The 20049-nt window shown below is 41.0% G+C and overlaps 2 protein-coding genes across 2 annotated transcripts in view; one reads left to right on the plus strand and one right to left on the minus strand.

Annotated features, from left to right (window-relative positions):
- Positions 1 to 2173, minus strand: part of USH1C (USH1 protein network component harmonin) — a 47140-nt gene extending 44967 nt beyond the window's left edge. Inside the window, exon 1 of the mRNA XM_063158568.1 lies at positions 2112 to 2173. Coding sequence (XP_063014638.1) covers positions 2112 to 2147 — 36 coding nt within the window. The 5' untranslated portion in view covers positions 2148 to 2173. The remainder of the gene's footprint in view (positions 1 to 2111) is intronic.
- Positions 2174 to 5342: 3169 nt separating this feature from the next.
- Positions 5343 to 20049, plus strand: part of OTOG (otogelin) — a 94169-nt gene continuing 79462 nt past the window's right edge. Inside the window, exons 1-11 of the mRNA XM_063158571.1 lie at positions 5343 to 5394; positions 5531 to 5591; positions 5686 to 5740; positions 6977 to 7067; positions 14275 to 14367; positions 14592 to 14746; positions 15136 to 15254; positions 15735 to 15940; positions 17498 to 17628; positions 18477 to 18583; positions 19493 to 19602. Coding sequence (XP_063014641.1) covers positions 5343 to 5394; positions 5531 to 5591; positions 5686 to 5740; positions 6977 to 7067; positions 14275 to 14367; positions 14592 to 14746; positions 15136 to 15254; positions 15735 to 15940; positions 17498 to 17628; positions 18477 to 18583; positions 19493 to 19602 — 1180 coding nt within the window. The remainder of the gene's footprint in view (positions 5395 to 5530; positions 5592 to 5685; positions 5741 to 6976; positions 7068 to 14274; positions 14368 to 14591; positions 14747 to 15135; positions 15255 to 15734; positions 15941 to 17497; positions 17629 to 18476; positions 18584 to 19492; positions 19603 to 20049) is intronic.

Raw genomic sequence — 20049 nt, forward strand, 5'->3', positions numbered from 1 at the left:
TTGAGGGCCCTGAGCACGGGGTCGGGGCAGACAACCTTCAGATGTCTCTTCCACCCTCAGTGATTATTTAAAGAGTCGTCATATTAGTTGTATCATTGATAATCCTAGAATACAGAGTTGATTATGCTCCATTTCTCACTACATACACTGCTCTGTTTTTCATAGAAATTTGTTGTCATCTTATTGTAGGGGTTCCATACTGTTGTCTCCTTACGGCAAAAGTTTCATACCTTCTTGGTGTTTCTCATGGGCAGTTTCCCAGAGCACTGACTCTTTCACCTTCACAAAGCAGCCACTGACCCCAGTTCTCTCACTCACCCCACTCTTTTAGAGCATCTTCTTCTCATTGCTTACAGCTGTGGCCTGTGAAAGTCAGGCCTGCTCCTAATCTTTGCTAATTGGCCCAGCTGCAACTCCTTAGGGGTAAGATTACTTTCTACACTATCTTTATGTTCTTATATTCTATCCCCCTACAGAAATGAATAAAAAGTCATCACACAATCTGCACCTACATACATAAAAAATGAAGTCTGTCAAGAAGTCTACCTAAGTTTATTCAGTGGAATAGAAGCTGTGGGGAGGAAAAAGCACTTTTTTGGTGTGGAAAAAGTTCAGATGGCAATAGTGTAATATGTTAGCACTATTCCAATCTGCCAGATTTCAAAGAAGAGTATGAAGTCCTGTTTAAGCTAGCCAGATTTTGGAAAACTATTGAAGGAAAGGGAAAAATTGGTTTGGATATATAGCATATTTTACATTGCTGCTTGGTTGACAGGGAAACTGATTATATTTGCTAAGAAAAAAGAAACTAAGAAAAAAATGTTAAGTAAGATAACTGCCATTAACTGAGGAAATTTAGATCTTGTAGTGAGCATCTTCACTGGTATGTCACAGAAAAAGTAAGCATCGAAGACTGGGTGCTGCAGAGGTCACTAGAAGCAGGATGATGCAAAATAAAAAAAAAGAAAATACCTATTTCAATGTCTTCTAGCTCTGATAAAGCTGTCACTGATACCTGCATCCCAGCTGTTTGCAGCAACACTGACAATACATCTCACGTTGTCAGGGGTGGGGCTTGAATGATTTATGAATTATAGCAGCAATGAAAGGGAGAAGGTTTAAAGTTCACGACAGTAACCACCCTCCTAGAAACAAGAGTCTTTACAGAAAGGTTGCACAACCCACTGCTGAGTTATACAGTAATAGGGAGCAAGGCAGAAACAATGTGCTCGATGTCTACAGTCATCATGATGATTCAGGTCCTTAATGTTCTTGGACTCCAATTTGACATATAGAAGGATTTTTTGCACTTCCTCTAATTCATCCTAACAATCCTTTGGTTAATGTGTTTATTACCAGGTGGCAGACACTTCTATAAAACCTTACATTACTTTGTGGAAACTGCGTGTCCTAGCTGATAAAACAAAACAAAACCAAAAAAACCCCAAACCAACCACAACTTTCTTCACTAAACAAAACGATCCCCACAAAGCACTACAGAAAACCTTCATCTGAGAGAGTCCTAAGCGGCTTGGCAAAAACATCTTTTACACATGCAAACTATTTTCCTCCTCCTTTCCTTAATTAGAGCTTTCTGAGCGTTCTTCGCTCATACAATTTTGCGCTCTGCCGAGCACCTATTTAACCGGATAAATGACAAAACGACAAAATGCCAGGCAGCCCGAGCGGCTCCGCGTACCAAGCGCGTTTGCCCATGAGCGCACAACCGCGCCGGGGAATGTTAAGGTGGAACCGGAGCGGGCCGAGCCCCGCCGGGTGCGCGCAGGCACTCACCACTGCTGAGCGGGCACCGCCAGCGCCTGGACCCGGCACCGGCTCCAACGGAGCACTAAACACAAAACAAACTGCTCCAAGCCGTGGAAAAGCTCGTATATTGGGGAAGGTTCCTCTTCTCTCTCTCTCTTTCTAAGGTCTTTAACCCATCCCGTCCCCGGAGGCTGCTACTCGCGCCGGTGGCAGGGCAGTGCGAAGTCCCCGAGCTTCTCCCTCCCTCCCTCCCTGCTCCGCGGCTCACCGGGGCACAGCCGTGCCCGGCCGGGGGGGCCGTGCCGCCCGCAGCCTCCGTGCCCCGGCCGGCCCCGCCGCCTCACCTTGTGCCGGAACTCGCGGGCGACGCGGCGCTCCATGGCGCGGCTGCGGGAGCGCTGAGGGCGCTGCGCGGGGCGGCTGCGCGGGCGAGGCCGCGCCCCGGGGCGTGAGAGGCGCGCCCGCCGCCGCCGCCTCCGGCATCCCCGCGATCGCGGGGCACGAGCGGCCGGGCACCGCCACCGGAACGGCCCAGAAAGTAAAACCAAAATCAACATGCATCCATACATGGCCCCTGCCCCGCGGTGTGCTACCCGGGCTGATCTGTACGACTGGTTCTTCTCAAACGGCACTCGGCTCCCATACCAATTTCTCTCCTGTATTTGTAGGTCTGCATGCGTGTCAGTAACAATAATAGTTAAGGAAAGCTTGAAGATGTGAACTTTAAAGCATATAAAAGCACAAACACCCGGGTTAAAAGCAAAACAATCAAATAAAAAACAATATAGGCCCAAACAAGCAGAAAAAAATTGCTTCAATAAATTGTTGTACGGCAAATAATCTCAACTTCTTTGTTTTTAGGTAAGCAGAGTGAAGCTAATGGATCATTGTCTAGATCAGACTTCCCCCAGCCTTTTCCCACAATGTTGTTGCTTACAAATACAGCCTCTGACGTGGCTGCTGTAACTGCAGAAGAATCAAGCTCGGTGCACCTGAAGAGGAACCTATTTTGGACTACTCTCTTCCATACTATTTTGTCTTGAGCTGGTTCTTCTCCCACTTTCCCTACTGTGGTTCAAGATCATGCATTTCCTCAATCAGGAGGGTAGTGAGTGGAGAACACCTGCTCACCCAAGTCTCTTGGTCTCCATGCAAAATCACCTTTAACCACATAACTCCAGAGAGAGCAGGGTTTACCTAAGGACAGGTAACTTTCCTCCTTCCAATCGAGTGGAAACTTGTATGAATGCATTTAAAAGCGTGATTAAAAAAAAATCCATACTGCCATAAACCCCCCTGTGTTCTATTTTGTTATTTCTGTGAGATAACTTTTGTAAGCTTTATTGGCTCATTAGAAATTGCCTTTAGCCATCTCAGATGGTTTTGCTGTGTTGGAACATTTCAGCTGTATGTACACTACCCATTTCTCACATCAGGTGTCAGGAATATGAGAGGAGTGCATATTAAGCCTGTATACAAATAAATACAGTTGTTTTCAGAAAACGATTTGCTCTTAAAATCGCAACTATTACTACATAAATCACTTTTACCTAAGTTCCAGTACCACACAATACCAAAAAGCTAGTTTCTCTACACAGATATAGAATTAAACACAGAGATACAGAATTTCTGCCATGCACATGCAAAGCAAAACTATCTTGTCTTTGAAAAGAGAAAGAAGGAAACAAAAAATTTAAAGCACACATTTGAACCCATACATGTCGAGCCTTTAAATTTACTTATAGTCTAGAACAATCATTGATATCTATTGATCATTTCTAGAAGGCTTTACAGGAATAGATCTTATCCAAGCTCAAAGCTATGTGCATTTGAAAGAAATTAACTGGTTTTTTATTATACAGATAAACTTCCCAGGAGTCAGAAACTCCTCCATGTAGTAAAGAATTGTGAAATTGACTTCACTTGATGATGTGAAAATTGCTCCAAATCATCATGTAAAGGACACAGTGCAGGAAGGATGAGAAACTTGGTGGGCTGTTATTCTGCTGCTACGTGAATTCTTGTGCTCTACTGTGTGTAAATACAAAGAAAACAAATCCACAAAGCTAACTCGTGCTCCAAATCTGGAAGTTGGATAATCAATAAATTTATGAGATGGTTCTGAAGTTTTCACTGCTTCAAATGCACCATGTATTAAAAGATGGTACAATTATGACTGTTTAGTATTTTTAGATAATGAAATCTTTCCTAGGAAGAAACCAAATTGCATCTAAATTGGTTCTAAACTAGCTTCAATTCTTGTTTGCTACTTGTGGCACAGAGAGAAAATGAACAAAGTGAGCAGCTCATTTAGTAGGCAAAGAAATACATTAAAGTGTGTGTTGTGTAACCTGATCCCCGTTGCTTTTATCTGCTTTCTCTACTTCCATTAATGTAACTTGGATCAGTGAAATTGCACCAAAGCCAAGCACTTGCTGCCCTCAGAGCAGATATAGGCTGAGGCTAGCACATGGTTCTAAAAATTTGGGGTTATTTGGAAAAGGCTGTGTCAAAGTTAAGGGATATCTTTTATTCCTCACGTTTTTTTCTCTCAAGCACATTCTCCCTCCAACACTTACAGGAGGGAACAGAATTCTCAGTGAAAACATCACTAGTTTTCCATCATTTCATTAGAAATGAAACACAATCCACAGGGACAAATTACAAAGGCAGAAAAGAGATCTTTTTAATGACTTACTGTTAACAGACTTCCCAAAGCAGTCAGAAAAGGCCCCTTTTTATCTGAGACAGTTTCTCACCTGGTATGGGCAGCTTCTAAAGCTTCTGTCATAGGATATGCAAACCTGAAGAATGATGGGGAGAGAGACAGCAGCAGATGGGAAAGGAAAAATAACAGGAAAGGTAACAGTGATAGGAGGAGAGGAAAGGGAAAAAACATAATGGAAGGAAGCAAATTTAATCATAAAGGGTGAAATAAGGAAAGAAAAAAGAGGAGGAATAAACATGGAAAGGGCTCCAAAGAGAGTTCCAGAGTGTGAATTTATAGTAAATAAAAAAGTTATCAGAAGCTATGGAAACCATCCCTACGTTAGCTGCATGCTGCATTCAGTGTGTGTCTCACTTATGCCTGTCGCTGCTCAAGCACTGACACCTCTTTCACCGGGGCCGCTGCTCCGTGCTGAGCACGGACAAGATTTGCCGCTCCGGGCAGGAGCTGAGCGCTCGGTCCGTGCCCATCCACCCGCAGGAGCTGAGCGCTCGGTCCGTGCCCATCCACCCGCAGGAGCTGCGGGAGCAGCCCGGCTCCGCCGGCCCCGGAGTGGGCGCTCAGAGCGGCGCTCCCGGCTGCTGCTGTGGGGACAGCGGCACACGGAGCTCCCAAAAGCACAGAGAGCGGACAAATGGAAGCGAATGCGCGGAGGAGGCGAGGCGAGCGCCGGGCACGGCCCGGGCGGGAGCGGCGATGGCGGGGCCGGGGGCGGTGTCCGGGGCGGGTGCCGGGGCAGGGCCGGGCCGAGGGCGGATAAACCCCCCGGCCGCCCCGCCCGCTCGGGCGGGATGAGCTCAGGGCGCAGGTAGCGGCTGGAGCTTCGCGGGAAGCCGCTGCTGCCCGCATGGAGACCCGGCTCCTTCTCGGAGCGCTGCTGGGCGCCTGGCTGTCCTCAGGTGAGCGTCCCGCCGGCCGGGGCATGGCATGGTACGGCATGGCATGGGGTAGCATAGCATAGCATAGCATGGCATGGTTCTGGGAGGGTGGACAGGGCAGTCCGGCTGTCGCTAACCTGCCGCCCTTGCCTTCCAGCCCTGTCTCCGTGGGCTGCCCGGGCGCAGCTCCCGGCCGATGGGGACCTGCCGCTCCCCAGGTAAGAGCCGGCCGGGGCACGGCGGGGGCTCTCCGGGCTGGGTGGGCGCTGCGCTGCCCGGACCGAGCCAAACCTGCTCTTTTCTTCCCCTCAGCCGAGGCAGCGCCGCGGGAGCCCGGAGCGGGGGCGGTCCGGCCGCGGCGGTGCAGGTGAGGATGCGGCCGCGCTGAGGAGCGGCGGGCGGGCACTGCGGTACCGGGCGCCACGGCACCTCACAGGGGACACCGGGCCGCTGGGATGGGCAGCTTCCCACCAGGCAGGCCCCGAAAAGAGAGCATCCACCACACTGCATCCAGGGCTCGTGGGGCTGATAAGCTCAGGTGGTGCCGGGGTCTCAGCGCCGCTCCCGGGGAGATCGCTCTGAGGGGGCTGGCGGTGCGGGACAGAGAGTTGCGGGTTCTGGTTGTCGTCAGGATAATGTCTTCCTCAATAATATACCTTGCTGTGATGCCATCTGTATTTTGGGTGGCTGTTTCACACTTGGTAATTCTTCAGGATTTGCCTTCGAGTGTGTATTTTATCCCAGCCAGGAGGACTCTCAATCCTGAATGAAAGTTTAGTGTTAGAACAGTGAGAAAAGCTCTGTGATTGTATCTAGAGCTTCAGCTTGTTCAAGAGGTTATGTGCTGTACAGAGTGTCCTTGCTCGAGGAAAAGCTGGGGTCTGAGGTCAACAATTGCTTTGTGGGAGCCTTTCTGCCTCTCGGTAGAGGTAAACGAGCTGGCAGTATCGGGTCACTGCAGCTCAGCACTCAGGCTTTTGGATGTGGTTTGTCTGGGCGACTCGGCTGTGTCACTCATGGCACGTTGCTGAAATGTAATTAGGGTGTGTGGTTCCCGCTCCCTTGTTCGAGGGTGGGAAAAGGCAGGATTGCTTTGTAGTCCTTGTCCCTGGCTCCTCAGAGGGAGTCACCTTTCTCTCTGCTTTCTCCCTGCTGCTTCTGGGAAAAGATCAGCAAGAAAAAATGTCGCAAAACTGCAAACAAGTAACCAAATCAACCGCCAATAATAGTGAATGCTCCTGGATTTAGGTTCTCCCACCAAGAATTCAGGTTATTGAATTCTCCCACCAAGAATTCAGGATATATAAATTCAAGATATTTATATATCCTGAATATATATTTCAGGATATAGAAATAAACTTTTTGTTTCTTTCTGGGCTAGCCTAATGAGCAGAAATCTTCGGTAAGGAGTACAGTTTAGGAGGAAGGCAGAGGAGTTTTGAGTATAGTGTACTTTTTACTTTACAATGGTGGTTTTTTGAGAACTTTATAGAAAGCAAATACAAAGCAATGATATTACTAAAAATGCTGAATTTACTGACAGACTGAAGAGACTTCTAGGTGCTTTGTTTATAGCTGCTGATTTCTTTGTTCTTTCTGAAAGGAGTCTGGAATGGCAGTTTATAACACTTCACCTACAGCAATGTCCTTGTCCTGGAACAGGAGAATTCACAGTATGAAATGTGGACCACCCAGTAAGTTATTTATGTTTGTACATAAAGTGGCTTCTCTTTCCCCTTATTTTATGCTTTGTTTAATCATTCCTAGGAAGAAAAAAAAATCCTAAAACAGCTAATACAGGCCTTGATGATAATGAGGCTTTACCTTGTTTGGTTTCAAGGGTACACAGGAGCATGGAAATTTGTCATGGAATTTCACCTAGCTTAAAGTTTACACCTGGTTCTGATTTGATAATTTGGGAGACTATTCCTAACCACAGGTTTTATAATAAAGAGTTTTCAGAAAAGAATCTTTATAGTAGTATATTTAAAAATGTGGATTGATATTTAGACACCAGTAACTTGCCTGTCCTGTACCTTTTTGTGCTTGGAGACTGTTTGTTTGTTTCTGCTGAGGTAACCTGCAGATGCTGTTTGTGTGTACCATCTATGGGTTAGCAGGATGAGGTCCTTTTGGCCACCATCTTGCAGTAGTGGGCATTTGCTTGAGGAATGTGCATCTTTTTTTGATTAATCTCGCTTTCAGAAATTAAGTGGATAGGCTTAAAATACCTTTGCTGAAGGGTAAAGGTTTTCTGTGTTAATTTTGAGAAAGGTCTGTGTCATGCTGGCCTTGTACAAAGGTGAAGAATGAGGCAAAATAACTCAGAGTAATTTTTAGTTAGTTTTGCAAATCTTCTAGTTTTTCTGCAGTCAGCCTGATTGCATGGGATGTGATTGCAAGGATCACTACATTATAGTGAATAGTGTCAATTTGCATCCTATAGCTTTACAGCCCAAAAGGCAATGTGGAATGAACTCATAATTTGTGACTAGGGTTGTATCATCTCCAAAACCTTTTCATGTCTTCAGTATGCAGTATTTTCAGAAGCTTTTGGGAAGTGTGTAGCTGAACATGGAGGAATGATGCAAGAGTTTAAGGAAGCACAAATAAAATTTGCTTAATATTGCACAAATAAAAATTACTACCTATGGATATCTCTCCAGTATATGAAAAAAAAATTGTATTATAAAATTGCTTTAGAGACCTAGCACTCTATATTGATAAAGCTTCCTCTGTTTTTGAGGCTTGTACCATCTTACTGACCAAGAAGTTGTTTTGCTTTTTAAATACTAAGTAAAGCAGCTGACAGAGAAGGTAAGCTGATCATGCTGAGAAATTAGTTGTCATAAGAATTGTTTCCCTGGGTTTAGTCTTTGTCTAGTGAAAATTTCTTTAATTAAAATTAGTAGATTTCATTTTTTACTTCAGATCTGGAAAAAAGCTTCTAAAATGTTTTACTGTGGAAGTGTACAATAAAAGCTATGCACATAAACCCTTTGCAAGACTTCTATTAAAGAGCTTTTGTCAAGTGTTTATGTGCAAGTTTATTGCTTCTTAAATAGCCCTAATATTTAAGAAATGGAAGAACAAATGTGGAGCTAGGGAGAGTAAAATATTTACAGTTGTCTCATGCTAACTCATCACATTGGTAAGCTTCTAGAGGAGGATGCAGTTATGATGGCAAGAATTAGGTTCTGTTGTCCTCTGTAGATGTAACAGTAGAAAGTTTTTTGTTTCGTTCTAATTTGTCTTTTTGTGAGGCAAAACTATTCAGTGTGGGTTTTCCATTTCTGATGTATTTGTTTTGGAAAGGCAATGTTGTTGAACACACACCTTAAAAGTTATCAATAATTCCCAATTCTTGAAGGCAAATAAAATCAGCATTATTAAACTCTTTTTAAAACAATGGAATGCATAGGCTTGGAAGTTTGCTTTTTAAATCACAGTAAAGTGTGTGGCAGTTGGAGTCTATTGTCTGTGTGTGAAAGATGTATTACAAAACAAAAGAATAACCTGATGTGTTTTGTACAGTGCTCCTAATACTTAGAAAAATAGTTTTCCTTTTGGTCTCTCCAATTTAAAGAGAGAGGCAAGCTGTGATAACTCTGCCCATGGAGTGGGATTTACAAACATCTCGGGATATATGAAATAATAAACCTTCTTTGTTTACAAACCTGAACAAATAGAAAACCAAATCAATAACAAAATTCCCAAACCAAAACTGCAAGGTAGTCTGTCAGCTGCGTTCTCTACTTTAGCAATGTCTCTAAGAAAGCTATTCTTTTAAATACTTGTAGAACTGCAATTATAATGAAATTATATTGCAGTCATTTCTTCCTGCAATACCAGTTTTTCTTGCATTCTGTGACTCTATAAAAAGATAAACCAATGTGTTTTATGTGGAATAAGTTTTGCCAAGAGATCTCTTTGCCTTTGCGTTATGTTAGTCAATTGAAACCATTTCTGAAAGTGATGTTGTGTCTTATCTGTCAATGAAACAAAAAATTTGCGTTAGCACAAGCAAATGCCAAGAGAAAAGTTCTGTGTTAGTTTCTTGTAGCCAGGGAACATAGGGCTTAAATGTGTATCAGAATAATTGAAGTTATTGTGTAGTTTATGTAGCTGTTCAACTTTTGACTTCCTTCCACACAAATCTTATTCATGTAAAATTTAAAAAACTTTTTTTTTGTAAAAAAGCCCTAGAACAGGAAACTCCTGAGGTAAAGGATATTAAGAACCTGGAACAGGGAACCCAAATTATTTCTGGTAATATTCAGGCTACTGCTGAGAATTTCGAACATTCTAAGCACTACAGATTTTCCTGTTTAGAAATGCTGTAGCAAGCATAATTCATGGCAGTCACAGAAGATGTTTATTCCTTACAATGTGTGCTTGAGAACTGATTTCAGGAGGTGTACCAGAACAGAAAATATGCAGCAAACTGCAAGGCTCTTAAAATTGAAGGATTAAAATCTCATTCACCTCAGAATTGCAGTGAGGAAAATCTTACCTCCTGTAAAATTGCATCCTGCTGAAGCCTGTGTGCCAGGGAAAAACCTGTGCCACTGCTGGCAGATGCTCTCAAAGACTGTGAAGTTCAAGGGTAAAGAAGATTGCAGGAAATATTTGTTGTATTAGTTCTCCCATAGCTAAAGGAGCACCTGAAAACTTGCACCTAGAGAAATGTTCAGTGGAAATTATGTAGAGTTACAAAATACAGAATTTCAAGCAAGTTGACTGCAAAAATTCAAATATGTTCTAAGTACATATTCTACTCTTTTATGTGTGGCTCTAGATCTAAATTAGGTTTCTTCCAAATTCTTATCCTGATGTACTTTTCTTTTTCACCTTTCCATTCAAGAATAAAACTTGTTAATTTTAAAGTAATTTGTTATTTTAGTTCTGTGATTACTTTCAGACTTCTCAACTGAACTACTCTTCAAATCTTTCATAGCTACTTTAAAAATGTGTAATTCTCAAAGAATTCTGCAAAATTGAATTCCTGTCTATTTCTGTAAATTACCTCAAATTTCTAAAGCTGCTTGGGTCCAAGTTGATATCTAGGCAGAATCATAAGAACTGAAGGCATGGGCTGGATCTTTTATCTGTCTTGCTTCAGCAAAACTTTATTACTTCAGATTTCTACATTAATCTTTCATATTCATTTTCTGTCCAAGCAAATCTACTAATGAATACCCTGGAAGGAAACCTGTGTCTACTATTTTGCATTGAGCTTTTTTTTTTCATGCTGTGTTATAAATAGTAGAAAAAATAGTAGCACAAAGAAGTACTTAATGTTTTACAGAAAATACTCATAGGATGGTACAAATCAGGCACAAATCTTCAAGAATTTGTAGTGTACTGGTGACAATGGTGTATTACTTTGAGGTCAGACCTGAGCTCAAACATTTGTGTTCATGTGATAGTTAAAGCAAAAATCAAGTATTTCAAAATTGATGTTTTCTTGAATGAAAGTGAGAAAATTTTATTTTAGATGTCTCTTTGATTCAATATCTTATCTTTTTTGTGGAATACATAGAGAAGATTTCTTTGCAGTTACATCCTTGTGCTCCAACAGGAGAGCATTTCTTTAGTAGCTATCTCACTTCATGCTTAAGGGCTCCACACTATATAAATTACTTATTTTATTCCTAATGAGCATGTTGGATCAGAAGACCGGACATGGATGAACAAGTCAGGATATAGAGTTCAACTGGAACTGAAATAAATTCAAGAGATTTTAAGTATTCATTGGAGAAGAAGTAATGTAAGAAAGCAGATAAAGTTAAGTGTGCACCATATCAGAGATCCAAAACCACAAAATACATTGCATCAATAATAATATTTCAAGATAAATGTGAATTTTGGTGAGGATGCAGGAGGCCTTTGAGCAGCTATCATGATGCTGCTGAGGAATGTCTCTGTGAGGAGCTTGGACACTGCCCTGCAGAACCCCTTGCAGTGGTGTGGGCTGGATTGCAGTCACACTGTTTCAAAGGCTCTGATAAATAACAGGCTCAAGGTTCTGCTACTGCTCACAGAAGGGTTTAAAAGAGGGGTGAACTGAAAAGGAGCCCATGTGCTCAAGGGACTAAAATAACCCTGCTCCTGGGGCTGCAGCCTAGTCAGGAATTACAGGGGGTTGGAGTCTTTAAGCTGAGAGCAGCAGAGAAGAATTCAGACCTGTGTTACAAGATGATCCCAAGCCTTCATCTTATTTGATAAAGAAAGAATTTGATGCTGGTTGCTTCATCACAGCAATGATGGAATTATCAGGGTGATCTTCAGGTTCTAGTGGCATTATGACCCATTATTACTTATGTGAGTAAAATCATGCCACTTAGGCCTACTGTTTTCTGCTAGAAAATTCTCACCAGTTTTCAGTTTCAGATTCCATCCCAGGGCACTCAACTGGCATGATGTCAAAGGGGAAAGAGGAGCTGAGAAGTTTTTAATAGGTGTTGCTTTCAGGTTAATGGAGGACAAAATATTCTTCTGTAAGTTTTCCTAATTTTAACTTTCAGTTAGTCTTGATGTCTTTTCCCTTTCTGCAAGTATGAAAATGTTTCTCTCATTTCTAGGGGAGAGATAAACTTTTGAAATGGTCGTATGGGTTGGCTTATTTGGAGAGCTCATATTCCTTTAATGACAAAGGTTAGAATGAACCTCTTGTTACAGGGTATTTATTCTGAATACTTTGGGAAGTATTTCTGTGTTAATGGATCAGAATGGGATGATTAAAGGGGGCCACATTTACAGCAGTAGGAGCACTAAATATGGTCTGAAACAATGCTGCTTTCCTCATTACCTGCTTAATGATAACTCATGTTTGCACACACAGATGTTCTATGCAGTGTAAGGAAAGACACTTAATAGTGATTTTAAAAGGGATGTAAACAAATCTAGTACCTGAGATCATCATATTTTCTTAGAATCACATGCACACAGACAAAAGAGATCTTCATGTAGAAGAAAATGCTTGTGATTGAGTCATTTGATTTTTTTATTTATTCAGGTTTGACTAACACCCTTTCTCTCAAAAAGAGAGCCGGGGATCCTTCACAGTGACAGCAAGGGTCCCTGGGTCAGCTGACTGTTTGCACAATCTGAACAAACATGTCTTGGAGCAGGTCACCTGAGCCATGCTTAGAGAGGAATCATTCAACCTGAAACATCAAAAGGGGGCTAACTTCCTCTACAGCTCAGAGGAACATGACTTGCAGCCTAATTGCACATTATTGTAACCAGACAGGCAACAGGGCACAATCCTAGAGAAGCAAAGAACAGAGACCAGAGCTCTGGTTACACAGGTCTCACGACACTCAAGATGAAAGAGATCAATGTCTGCCTCTCTTGACAAGAGGAACAGGCTTTTGCATTATTGACAAGATTGGTCACTGTGAGCATGTAAATGAGATGGCTCAGGCAGGGTGAGCTGGGACCTTTCTGCACGGTGCTTGCATTATTTTATTGACCTGGCACTGCCAGGCAAGGAAAGGAGCAGGATAGTTGGGCTAGCAGGTAAAGAAGCACTGCCTTTTACTTTGTCTACCTGCCTGGTTCTTTTGAGCATGGCCTTTTTTTTTCCTCCTTTTTTTCCTTTTTGTTTTTTTAATTGGTGGGTGCAAGGCTGCTTGTTGAAAGCAAGGGACTCAAAATTAATTGTTTGGATATTTTGAAAATCTTCAGATAATTACTTTGTGTTTATAATGTGATTGCAAATGGAAATGGTAATGGCTTGAAGTTGAAAGGGAGTAAATTTAGATAATATATTATCTAAAGATATTAATAAGAAATTATTTACTACAAGGGTGGTGAGACACAGGAATAGGTTGCTCAGAGTTGTGGATGCCCCACCCTTGGAAGTGTTCAAGGCCAGGTGAGATGGGGCTTTGAGAGACCTGGTCCAATGGGGTTGGAACAAGATGATCTTAAAGATTCCTTCCAACCCAAACCATGGTAGGATTATTTTTCAAGAATGCTGTATTTGTAAAGATAAAGAAAAGAAGGCCAAACATTCAGTTTGTATCTTCGGGAAACAGTTTCTTCTGAGCAACTTAACCCGCTTTCTGCAACAAAAGTAATCTCAGTTTGTATTCTAAAAAACCTTTTATGATTGTATAATAGCAACTTATTAAAATCCTTTCCTAAACAGACTTTATAGGAGCAAATAGCAGCAAAATAAGTAAATGGATCACAATTTTTTAGAAGATTTAATAATGAAGTTTAAATTTAATAACAGGAAACTTTGTTTCTGCTTGTGCATGTTTTTCTTTAGACTGTGAAAACTTTTGTCCTATTTTGATAGGGATCTTCACAGGGAAAATTGGAATTAAAAAAAACCCAAACCAAAACAACACCTCCCTCCCCCAAACCCAAATCTGTCATTGCAAGTCAGGGATCTGTGTCTTTGTGGTAAGTGCTTGTGGTTGGTTTCATGGAAGCTGTGAGATGGAAGGAGGGCAGGCGGGTGCAGATACACAGCTGGGATCACAACATATGTATTTGTAAGGTAGCTTGCTCTCCTCCTGGCAGAGCTTACCCACAGTGTGTCACTTGTGTGTGGATGTGGGCTCTGGGCTTCTTTGTGGTGTGGTACTTGTTCACTCCCTCTAGTCATTGCTCAGAGGACTGAAAACATGTCAGACTAACAGATGCCACAGACATTTTAATTTGGCTTCTCTAAAGGTGCAATAGATTCATTAATCTGACTGTGTAACTTGGGTTGAACCCTTCACACTGTTTCGTTTTTATAGGCCTGGTTAGGTTCTCCAGGACACTATTGCTAAGCTAGCAACTCCTGTCATTCTCAGAGCTATATTCCTTGAGAGAACTGGGTCTTAAGAAAAAAACCTATCAGACTTTAATTTTTACATGCTTTTTTTTGCTTCCATTCAGATTCACTTGCATGTTTTCATGGAGGTGAGTGTGTGTACAGGGAGCTGTGCAACTGCAGTCGGTTCAACGCGACGGGGCCACGATGCCAGACAGGTGTGTAAGGAGAGAAATCTGACTGGGTTTCTGGGCTTGCACTCGTGCTCCCACAGCTACAATGACTGCTCTCTGCCTAAAGCTTTCCTTCATGCTGCAGCATTTTCTCCCTCCTTTCTTTTATGTCATCATATTTCACAGCATATTTTGTGTGCTGCCCCATCTCAGCTCCTGCTTGTATCAAAAAACCAACGCTGTGTCTCAAGTGACTCTCCTTTTGTTAGTGTATAACACAGGTGCTGAAAGAGATCACATCTGCAGGACATGGGGCCAGTATAATTTTGAAACTTTTGATGGACTCTATTATTACTTTTCTGGGAAATCCACGTATGCCCTTGTGAGACATGCTGAATTAGATGAGCAGAGCTTTTCCATACAGGTAGGGAATGGCACTTCTACCTTCTTTTGAACTGTTGTTGAACATGCTAATAGTGTATTAATTTTAGGAGATTAAAAATTACTTGATTATAATAGGAGGCTGTAAAATATAATATAGATGTGATTTTAACATGATGAGGGCTACAATAGCATGGGATCTGAATAGCTGGAACAAGACTGGTGTGTGTCCTTCCAAAGCCTGATTTGTTCACTCAAAGCTGTGAAAAGACCACTCCATGACCATGGCTATGGAAACACTGCTCAGTTTTTTCCACAAGAGGGGGACCAAACTTCTTGTTCCCATGCTGAGTGTAGATTTGGGGGTACTAGTTCTGTTATGTATTTATTTCAAAGGATTTAACTAAAACATTGACTTTGATTTTATTGTAGGTGAATAATGATCCTGAATGCCATTCTTCTCCTTATTCCTGCAAAAGGTCCATTAGTTTATTCTTTTCTGGAGATGAACAGATAAAGATGAGCAGTGAAGTCACCTATAAAGGATTTGGGTAATTGCAGTCATGTTTCTAATGCTGTAGTTGCACTGGATTTAATGTCATGGTATCATTTTGATGACAGAGATGCAAAGTTATTCCTTGGTAGGCTGAAAAATCCAGACCACAGCTGCAATAATTACTCTGCATTTCCTGAGTAGTGTCTGAGAAAGGTGATACCTAAATTAGTGGTATATAGAATTAAGTAAAATCATCGCCATTCATGATTTTTGCTGCTATTTGCAAATTCATCTGGTTTAGTGGAGTTATTAAATATTTACATCAGGAATTTTCAGTTGTATGAGGAAGGCATCAGCAGCTAATTTATTTTTAATGATTACATTTCCTAACGTAATATTTTTGGTTCTGTGTGTAAATATTTATTTTTATTTTAAATAAAATGGAAATATATATATAAATAAATTTTGAAAAAATATTTCTTTTATTTATTTTTAATGGTTAAGTTTCCTAACATAATACTATTTTTGGTTCCAGAGTAAAATTACCTTATGTTATTGGAAACTTACACATCCAGAAACTAGCTGGATACTTCCTGGTCAGGCACCAGTATGCCTTTACCCTGGCTTGGGATGGTACATCTGCAGTGTACATCAAAATGGCACCAGAGTACCTGGGCAAAACCCACGGACTGTGTGGAAACAATAATGCTCTTCTGCAGGATGATATGGAAACTAGTTATGGTGAGTATTTAATATACGTCTTGTTGAGTAATGTGTTGTTTTTTTGGTTTTTTTCCTGGTGAAATAAATGTTACTTTCCTAGTTTTCAGTTGTAATGCTGATTGAATTTAAGATGGGTGGCTTTTAGAATGGAAAATATGCTTTGGAATACTTCTGCTAAGTGACATTTAGTGAAGAGGAACAATTGAAATGTAGGTGGGGATCTAGGGAGGAAGATCTTAAAGCTGTCATGCTCAATTACCTACAATGGTGTTTGTGCTTCACTTTACTGGGACCTGAAAGGTAAAATCTGTTTTCAGATGTTCACTGCCCTTTTAGAAATTTTGAGGCCTGTGGAAGCCTGAGGTATTGCAATTGGAAAAAAATTGATAATTAGTAAATCAAATTAATGAAAACTGTCAAATCTTGTTTGATCTGGCATTTCATATGTGCTAACACTTTGAGAAATAATCGGTCATCTTTCAATGTCAATTTCAGACACTTACAAAAGGATTTCTTTTCAGTAAATAAATAGTGAGTGAATACATGTATATAATGAGTAAGTAAAAAAAAAAACAGGAGGAAAAGACCAGGTCCCTTGTAAAGTATCCTAAGTGAGGCCTTAAAAACTTCTGGAGATCATTGCTTTGGGTTGTTTAACTGTTAGCTCCTCCTCTTTAACCTGAGGATATTTCTGCAGAGCACTCCTTCAAATCTCAGAATGGATGTGGTCTCCTCTGTTGTTTGTGCATTCCCCTCAGTTTCAGAAAGCACCAACCCTGCCCTGTGAACAGCCATTACCCCCACTAATACTTTGCTCACTAAATCAATGTGTTTATGCTAATACCAAGATCAAGGGGTCATTTCCCCAGAGGCTTTTCTCTCTCCTCTCACCTTTCTCAGTGTCCTCATCCCTTAAATCTGCATTTGTAGCACAAGTGAGTGAATTCACTGTGCGTGAACTTTATCCACTTGGCTTGTGGAGTAGTAGTAGAAATGTGGCAAGATATGCATTTGTGGGTAATCCAAGAAGTAATCAATGCCACCACCTGCCCAAGGTGAATAATATTAATGATGGGTTTGTTGTTTTAACCCTCGCATGGACATTTCTACTTAAGAGTTGCACCTGTATTTGAGTAATTCAGATAATCATTTTGTACCATTGCAATGACCCAGGAATGCCTCCTCTTTCTTGGGTTTTGGACTCCCTGTTGGGCATTCTATTATAAAGTAGCAGCATCAACCTATGTCTAATTTATTATTTTTTTTAAGCTTTTCTTTCCTTTATTCCATTGATGGACTAAGGTAAGTGTGGTCCTTCTCCCTTAAATCCCTTCCTTGCCAAGTTGCTTAAGCTGCTTTCTGCCACCTGAAAGCCCACTTCTCTAGCTCCTTTTAAAAGTATTTTTTGCTTCTTGAAAGGATCAGATTGATTTCAGCTGATTCACTTAGCAGAGGGAAGGGTTGGGTGTTCTGTTCTTGGTGTGCTTTGATTATTGAAACGTTTCCCTGGGAAATCCTATAGAAACAGTGTTGTTCTTTGAAGTCACCGTGTGACTCTGTGTGTGTCTTGTCCAGGAAAGCTGACAGATGATGTAACAGAATTTGTAGAGAGCTGGCAGGAAAATCCTCCACAAGGAACACCTGACTGGGACAAATCTCTTCTCAGCGAGCCCCCGTGCCTGACACAAAGCCACGAATCTCTGCAGGTTTGGGTCAACACAAAAGGATTATTGACATTGCTGGTGATTCTAATTGGAGCAAGAATTTGACCTAATTTGAATTTTCAATGAATTATTTGAGAAAAATTATTAACTTTGAAGGAGACTGGAAATATTTGCATCTTTTTTTTAGAGAGATTAATTGAAATGCTTGTTGCAGCAGGTCTTCCCTTGCCCTCCCATCATCCCACTGCCCCCCCTTTCTGCTGTATTTAATTCTTTATCTGTTCAAATATTATACTGTCTGCATAGCAGCCAATAGAACTGTTTGACTGTGAAGCTGAATGAGTCACAAGTTGTAAAATACAGGATTCTTCTAGAACTTATCCATAGGAAGGACAGAAAGAAGCAGGGAAGCAAAACCAGAGTCAGAGCACTATTTGCTCTGTCCTTATTTGCCAAGGTTTAAAAAGAGAATTGTTGTTGCTTTTTTCCATGACTTTGAAGTAGTTTTTCCTTTTAATTGGTATTTTCAGGATATAACCCTTAAATTTAAGTGCTTCGGAAATGAAGCTGATGCCATCTATGGTTTATTTCTCTTGCCTTTTACTGTGTAATTCAATTAAAATGAAGGCTTTTTTCAGGTTGTGTTGGCTTAGTTGCAAAATTATCTGTGCCCTTTTTGGGCACTGCTAGACATTGGATGAAAGCTTCAATGCTATGGAAACTCTGACATGGAGAGCAATATATTGCTAAACTCTGCTTCTGTTTGGTGTGAGGAAAGTGATTCTTAGACACAGAAGATGTCTATTCTGGTTTTCCACAGCATTCTATTTTATTCTGCTTATGTTTATTTTTGCAAGCCTTCTTTATAACAGCTGTCTCTTTCATTTCAGAGGGCATATGCTCTGTGTAATATCCTGTTACATCCCCCATTTAAACAATGTCATGAGTATGTGAGTCCTCTTTCTTTTATGGCAAGCTGCACAAATGACCTCTGCATGTAAGTGAATGTTTTTGGCTAATTCCAAAGCTATTATTGAAAAACCCCAACGGTCCTTTTATCATAAGAATGAGTTATTAATGTCAAATGAGCTGATATGTGGCTTTCTCTGCATCTAAGTTTTATCTAACTTTGTTCTGCTGTCTTGGTTTTCTCACTTGGTCTGGTTTTACTGTTGTAGAATGCTGTGGAGTTGTTCCTATTTTCTTTGGTATAAGAATGATCAAATTCAGGCCCAGATATTTTCCAGTTGGGTTAGTCTGTCTCCTTTGAATGTGTCATCTGTTTTGATTCTGAGTGTGCAACATCATGAGGTACTTCCTACCATTCTAAAGCCTATAGTGAAATGTCATAGTCGATGGGTCAGTTTGGCTTCTGCAAGCTGTATGGTAATCCATTGAAAAGAGGGATTTGATAAACATTTGAACTTATGCTGACATTTCATAACGTGCTATACTCCTGGTCTGAGCAGTTTTGACTAGTTAAATTAAAAAAAAAAAAAGGCAAGTCAGAAGATAAATTTCCATTTCTTGTACCCTGGTGGCTCACTGGTAGAAATTTTACACTTCCTTCTTGTGAGTTTTCTGCAAGATATTACTTCTGTAAAAATTAAGAGCTTTACTGAAGTCTCCTTGTACTGCTGTATTTCTGCCTTTTGTGGATTTATTCAAGAAAATAGTGTCAGATCTCTAAAGCATTGGTACTTATACTGATGACCTCTCTTCAAGGGTGGCAGAATGTTTTTATCCTTTCCAGACTTTTAACCTAGTCCAACAGCACAGTAGCTTAGAATACTGTTAAAGTAGATTCAAACAGCATGGCTGAACGCAGTGCAGGAGCATTCATGAGGTTATGAGTGTGTGTTTGAATGGAGGTACAAAATAATATGTCACCTTTTATTTGTGTAAGGTCAGCAGCTGATGATGCCACCTGGTGTCGAGCGCTCACTGAGTACGCCAGGGCGTGTGCCCAGGCAGGAAAGCCACTTCATGGATGGCGTGTGCACTTCCAGCAGTGTGGTAATGCCCATGCTCCTCTCTTGGAAATGCTCCTTGCTCCTTGTGTTTTGAGAAGGCTGCCCTTCGTAGTTTCAGTTCTTTGCCTTTCTCCAGTTTTGGACTTGTATTATTGGTAATGAAGTGATTCAGTGAGTCAGACTTGCTTCAAGGCTATATTAATGCAATGGATTTTCTCTTTAAAGTGTGCAATTTTTTAAAGCACTAAGCTTATTACAATGTGATTCTTTAAGGTGATTAACCATTTTTATTTTCATGGAGCTACTCTTTTAAATATTGCCAGTCTTCATGGCTTTGTGATATATAAAATATGTGTCACAAGTGTTAAAAATAAATTTAAGTTATACTTGCATAAGACTTCACGTTACAAGACTTTACTTACATTACAAGTCATGTAATGTAAGTTTGAAAGAGCTTGTCTAATTTGGTTGCCTGCCTGGACCACAGGAT

Source organism: Melospiza melodia, chromosome 6 (genome assembly GCF_035770615.1).
Source record: "Melospiza melodia melodia isolate bMelMel2 chromosome 6, bMelMel2.pri, whole genome shotgun sequence".
Classification (NCBI taxonomy): Eukaryota; Metazoa; Chordata; class Aves; order Passeriformes; family Passerellidae; genus Melospiza; species Melospiza melodia.